The sequence below is a fragment of the Elephantulus edwardii genome, unplaced genomic scaffold, assembly GCF_000299155.1.
Source record: "Elephantulus edwardii isolate Elephantulus edwardi_28Jun2011 unplaced genomic scaffold, EleEdw1.0 scaffold00016, whole genome shotgun sequence".
Classification (NCBI taxonomy): Eukaryota; Metazoa; Chordata; class Mammalia; order Macroscelidea; family Macroscelididae; genus Elephantulus; species Elephantulus edwardii.
The window spans coordinates 17,075,880-17,082,779 of NW_006399766.1; the positions used below are offsets into that span (position 1 = coordinate 17,075,880).

The following is a 6,900-nucleotide window of genomic DNA, read 5'->3' on the forward strand; positions in this document are numbered from 1 at the left end:
GGAACAAACACTCTCCGCATCTCTGTTGTGCTTCATCTCATTGCTACAGTCATTGCGTCAATTCCTCTTATTAAAGCCCTTCCTCCTTTTTTTGTGATCCTCTGTTGTTGTTGTTGTTGTTGTTGTTGTTGTTAAGTGCCGTCGAGTCGCAGGAGACTCATAGCAACCCTATGAAGGAGAATCCTCGACACTTGGGTGCCTTTCATCCTCTCTCCAGGTTCATAGGGTTTCTGGAGGCAAGCTATTATGGAAGTGGATGCCACTCCTCCTTCCATGTGATCCCCTAGTAAGCATGATATCTGGGGACATGATCTCCATGGACCGATCCCTCTTGATCACATGCGGGGGAAAATGTGAACCAAAATCTTATTATCCTTACTGCTGTGGTTGTACTACTTCCAAGACAAATTTATTTGTTCTTTTGACAGTTCATTTTTCACCAAACCACAATTCACGTGCATCAGTTCTTCTTTGGTCTTCTTTATTCATTGTCCAGCTCACATGCATATAAGGGATTTGAGAATATTACGTAGACTGGGATGATAATAGCAATTTAAAAGATGCCTTCTGTAGCAGATTTTTTTCTTCTCATGCATTACATCTTTTCATTTCCTCACTGCTGCTTCTATGGCTATGCATTGTGGATCCAAGTGAAATGAAATCTTTGACAACTTCATTCTTTTCTCCATTTATCATCAAGTTGTTTATTGTGAGGATTTTTGGTTTTATGTTAGGGTTTGAGCTTTGTCAGTAAATACTTCACATCTTCTTTTATCAGACTCAAGCAAGGTTGTGTCATCTGCATATTGCAGGTTGTTAATGAGACTCCCTCCCATCCCGATGCCATGCACAACTTCATACAGTCCAGTTTGTCAGATTATTTGGTCAGCATACAGATTGAATACATTTAGTGAAAAACTATAGCCCTTATCCAGATCCACATCTTTCCTTATTTTTAAACCATGCTGTTAGTTTCCCCTGGTTCTGTTTGAACAGAACTACTGTATTCATGGCCTATGTTCATGGTTCTGTATATAGGCTCTGCATGAACATATAAGTAAGTGTTCTAGAATTCCCATTCTTTGACTAATATAATACATAATTGGTTATCATCCATGGTCAGATGCCTCTGCATAGTCAATAAAACATAGGCTAGCATCTTTCTCATTCTCTGCTTTCAGCCAAGATCCATGTGATGTCAGCGGTGATAATTGTCATTGTACATCATTTATTGAATCCCAACTCGAGTTATAGTGACCCTCGAGTCTCAAGTTTTGTGAGAAAATAGAAAGAAATTCTTGTGTCTAACCTTGAAGGCTCTAGTCTTGATTTTGCTCTGAGACTTAATATTAGAGGCTGCTCATGGGATCCTGTAACTCAAGTAATGTTTCAGAATAGAATCACCACCATTGCATGGGAAGAAAAGCATGTTGAACCAAACCTACCACTAGTAAGCTGATTCCAACTTATAGTGACTCTGCCAGGCTCGGTAGAATTGCTGCTCTGTGGGGTTTCTAAGGCTGTGGATCTTTATGGAAGCCAGATGCTTCATCTTTCTTTCTTGGGGTGGCTGGTGAATTGGAACCTCTGACCTTTCCGTTAATCTGCCTAGCACTTAACCCTGCCAGAGCCCTTAAGTATGTTGTAATTTGATATTCATGTAGTGTTTGCTTTGCTTTCTTTCATACTTTTATTAAAAAGCCATTTGGAAACATTTTGGTGGAGTGTCAGAACCATTAATGAGGGTCCACTGGTGGTCCAGTAGTAGGTTTTCTCCTTCTATGTGCACCTCACTTGCAGCCACTACCTGTTGGTGAAGGATTATTGCTGTTCCTTTAGAAACATTTCATACTTCTGCTATTTTGTTAGGTGAGAAGGATGTTAAAGTTTGTAAAGTATATTTTTATTACCCACAGTCTGTGAAAGAAACTCTGGTGGCTTGATAATCAGTCACTTGGCTGCTAGCTAAAAGGTTGGCAGTTGCAACCCATCAGCTGCTCCGCAAGCAAAGAAGATATAGCAGTCAGCTTCTGTCAAGATTACAGCCTCAAAAACCCTTTGGCACAGTTCTTCCCTGTCAAGCTGTTTTGTACCTTCAAGGCAGAACCAACCCATAGCTGACCATTCAGCGGGTTTTCAGAGTCAGTTAATAGCACGAGAGAAGATTGATCTTCTTACTCCAGCACAGCGCCTGGTGGATTCAAACTGCTTGCCTTCGTGATTGCTACCTAGCTTCTTAGCACTAGGCCACCAGAGCTCCCTAATTGACCCACTGACAGTGGCTGTTTTGTTTCATTATTCCAGAAGATCTCTGAGTAGTTAAGCATATGTTTGCTTGCTGAAAGGTCAGCAGTTCAAACCTATTTACTCCATGGGAGAAACATATGGCTGTCTGCTTCAGCAAACATTCACAACCTTGGGGACCTGAGGCAGTGCTTCCCAGTACTGTTGGGTCGCTGAGAGTTTGAATGGACTCCACAACAACGATTTAAGGGTTTTGGCTTATAGTCTGAATTGTCATGATGGATGGAGAGGAGATTGAAACTGTCAACAGCTTCATCTTGCTTAGATCCACAATTAACACCCTTGGTACCAGCAATCAGGAAATAAGGAGACACTTTGCACTGGGAAAATCTGCAATTAGGAACCTCTCTAAATTATTGAGGATAAATGATATAATTTTGAGGACTAAGTTGTATCTGATTCAGGCTATAGTCTTTCCAGTTACTTGCAATGCATCTGAGAGCTAGACAGTGAATAAGGATGACAGGAGAATGGATGGTTTTGAGCTGTCGTGTTGGAGAAGAGTACTGACCACTCCGTGGTCGGCCAAGAGAGTACACAGATATATCTTGGAGAAGGTGCAGCCGGAGTGCTCTTTGGAGGCAAGAATGATGAGGCCTCGCCTCACATACTTTGGAAATGTTGCTATTCCTTGGAGAAGGACATGGTTCTGGGAAGGATGGAGGGTCTTCAGAGGAGAAGAAGACCTCAACCAGATGGATTAACACAATGACTGTTGCAATGGGCTCCTGTGTGTCAGGAAGTGGGAGGATGGCATAGGATAGATCAGGGTTCAGATTGCTGTTCATAGGGTCGCCGTGCATTGTATTCGACTCAATGGCACCTAACAACAATACCACCAATTCTTGATACATTTTTGTTGTTGTTGGAGTCTTAGTCCTATATGAATAAATTTCTTTGTCAAAGTACACCAGATGTTCTGTTGATTATTTGGCTTTTTATTTAATCACTTTTTCTTGCTTTCTTAAATTTGAAAGGCTAATATACTTAAATCCAAGAACTTTTCTGTTCTTTTTTTGTTACTGATATGAAAGTGTACTATAATTTTATCCTGAACAATTATATATTTAGACAGATGTGTCATGCTGTCCTGACAGTGGAATTTGTTAAGTAATTTCTTTATAAATGTTCTAATCATGCAGTAATTGTAATTTTTAATGTCAGAAGTGCACAGTGTTTTCTGACATAAAATTTCTTCTAATATTAAGGTCAGAAGACGACCTCTTTAATTGATGTATTCTTCCGACACAAGGAGAATTATTTATACTGATTAGGTCTATTGTGCAGTTATTAAAGCAGCTCTCCAATAACTTAACCTTTCCTTCTTTTTTCCTCTCTTTAATCCTATCATAGTTATACAAATTTGCATTTCTATTGCTAATTATTATTCAAAAAATTGAATATTTGTAGTTGCATAATTTTATATAGTAAAGTACTCCAAGTGAATTGCTCTTTTCTTTAATTAATATGCTCTTATTTCTTTAAAACAAACTTTTAAAGTATTATTAGGAAAGATACTAACATCAGATAATAAGGAATTGATATTGTTTCTAATGGTTTTTAATTAAGAAATTAGTTCCTGAAATTAGTATAGCATGCCTGTGGTAAAGAAGGGAAAAATGAAGATATTATAGCTGTGCCTAAGACTGTCTATAAATTGGCCCCAAGCTACTTTTTTTTCCCTTTTGGAACATTAAATATGTTGCCTTATCCATAGCAGACCCACAGTAAGTGAAATATTTGTAGTGAATAACACTATTCACTACAAAATGATAGGCACCTTTTCCCAGTTTGGGAGAAATGCAGTTCTAAAGTTTCTGTGCATAAATGTTATTTAATCTATTCAACTGTACACAACTTATAGCATAGCCTTTCTACTTGCTGATGTTAGAAATTCCTTGTGTACTCACTAGTCGAGTAGTTCATTTTTAGATCACTTCCTGGTTGAATTTGAGAATTGTGTCGATGATGATTTGAAGAACTATCTACAATAACCATTCAAGAGAACTTTCTACAATGATGAGAATGTTCTGTACTGTCCAGCATGTCACCTATCCCAGCCCTAGCTACATATACCAGCTATTTCTAACTTAACAGACACTTGACACAGTGCAGCTGAAAAACTGACAATTTCGTTTTATTTCATTATAATTGACTTTAGATTTTTTACAAGCAACATGCTACTAGTAACTACTATATTAGATAGTGCAGATCACCTACATTATTATGCTCATCTTTAGTTTTCCAGGGTTTAGTTAAGTTTTCCAACTTCACCAAAAGTATGTGGTAGAGTTTGGAAATTTGGACTGACATATACACCAGCAGAAATGCTAAACTCAAATGTTACAGGATTCTACATTAAAAGAAAATAGGTAAGGTGATGATTACAGTACAGGCCTTCGAAAACCCTTTGTACACTTAGAGTAGACTAACAGATACGGCAACTGAGGCTGAGCCCGCAAAATTGTAAGCAGAAACTAATGATTGGACACTGCAGGCTTCAAAGGTCGCTGTGAGTCGCAGGTGACTCAACAGAGCCTAACAACAACATAATTATAATAAAACTACTGTTGATACTTGGTTTTTGTTGTATTTATATGTACTGTTAGGTAACTATATTGAGCCTATCACTGATCATGATTGGAGACCATTCTCTCTGTGGGAAGTCATTTCATTCTAAGGAAAAATATATATTCTAAGGATCCATGAACTAACACACATTTTAAGATTGGTCCATATAAAGCTTTTGTTCATTTTTAAGCAGCTGATTTAGAAGAAAGTTTTAATGAACATGAACTGGAGCCCTCATCACCTAAAAATAAAAAGAAAAGTCGCAAAGGAAGGCCAAGGAAAACTAATTTTAAAGGGCTGTCGGAAGATACCAGATCCACTTCCTCCCATGGAACAGATGAAATGGAAAGTAGTTCCTATGTAAGTGGAAAACGGCTTGCATCTTACTTTTTTGCGGCGCCATGAGTGTTTAATTTAAATCATTGATAGAGTTTAGCGTTTGAAATGTCAGCTAAGATATTTAAATCATATTTTCATGGATTTTTTTAAGAAGAGGGACTTTTATTGTTTTTCTTTTTTGCATTCACAGAGAGACCGATCTCCACACAGAAGCAGCCCTAGTGACACCAGGCCTAAATGTGGATTTTGTCATGTAGGTGAGGAAGAAAATGAAGCGAGGGGGAAACTACACATATTTAATGCCAAAAAGGCAGCTGCACATTATAAGTGCATGGTAAGCATTGTTCTCTTTATGTGCTTTTAAAACCCAAGTTATTTTCAAAATCATTCTGCTGTTAACCTTTCCACTAGCATTTTCTCAACTCTCGTGTGGAATTTAGACTGGCTTTTTCTGTAATCCAAGTTGCAATGACCTTTGGATTTTTAAAATACAGCCTTTATGCTTTAGTAGATAGCACAAATGATTTACCCTTGGCCACTAACCAAGTTGGGTGGTTTGAATCTACTTAGCCGTGCCACTGAAGAAAGGTCCTGGTGATTTGTATGCCTGTGGAATACAGCCTTACTCTGAAATACATGAGGACTCACGTGAGGGCAGCAAGTTTGATGTGTTTCTTTTTTATATGCCTTAGTAGGATTTGAAGTAATCCTAATTATTTGCAGTTGTTCTTGAATTGATTCCAGTCCACGGTAATCCTGTGTGTGTCAATATGTGGCATACTCCCATTTCACTGGCTCATTTTTCAGAGTAGATTTCCAGGCCTTTCTTCTGAGGTACCTCTGTCTGGACTTAAACTGCAAACCTTTCAGTTAGCAGACAAATGTGTTAACTGTATACACCAGCAAGAGAGACCTGCTTATCGAGTTAGTGTGATAAGGAGCTCCGGTGGCAGAGTCTATAGGAAGTCACGCTGCTAACCCAAATGCTGCATGTCTCCAGAGGTTCGAATTTACCAGGGGGCCTGAAGGAAAAAGATGAGGTCTCTCTTGTTCCCTCAGAAACCCAGTGGAGGGTGTGAATTGGAACCAAGTCGATCATAGTGAGGTTTGAGTTTATATTCTGGTTAACCTATCCTTGAACTATTTCATAAGATTTTCTATTTTCTAAGACTTTTATTAATGTCTCTGTTTTTACAAAATGAGTTAGTCACTTTTGAGCCTTTTCTCCTAATAGACCCTGAAATACCTCAGAGACTAGAAATGTATCATATCTTTGCATCCTTAGATCTAATCCTGACACAGACAGGCAGACCTCAAGAGATACTGCAGATTCGATTTCAGACAACCACAGTAAAGCGAGTCCCATGGATTTTTTTTTGTTTCTTAGTGCATATAAAAGTTATGTTTACACTATGCTGTAGTCTGTTAAGTGTACAATAGCATTTTGAAGAATTTTAAAATACTATCTATGAGAATTAACAAAATGTGCCACAGAGACATGAAGTAAGCACTTGCTGTTGGGACTTTGCTCTGTTACTGCTGTTATTGTTGTTGTTGTTAATGTGCCATCGAGTCGTTTGCCACTCATAGCAACCCTATGTACAAGAGCTCTAAACGCTGTTCTATCCTGTGCCAACCTAGCCATCTCAAATGCACTATTCCCACCGCTCCAGTCACAGAATCGAT

General features: G+C 38.4%; 1 protein-coding gene across 3 annotated transcripts in view; it reads left to right on the top strand.

The window, feature by feature from the left end:
* The window catches only part of PHF6 (PHD finger protein 6), a 68,405-nt gene that overhangs the window by 38,667 nt on the left and 22,838 nt on the right, over nucleotides 1-6,900 (top strand). For 2 of the 3 annotated variants that reach the window (XM_006881812.1, XM_006881810.1), the window contains 2 exons: nucleotides 5,066-5,235; nucleotides 5,405-5,548. In XM_006881812.1, the coding sequence (XP_006881874.1) occupies nucleotides 5,066-5,235; nucleotides 5,405-5,548 (314 nt within the window). The remainder of the gene's footprint in view (nucleotides 1-5,065; nucleotides 5,236-5,404; nucleotides 5,549-6,900) is intronic. The other variant, XM_006881811.1, reaches the window with a different exon arrangement.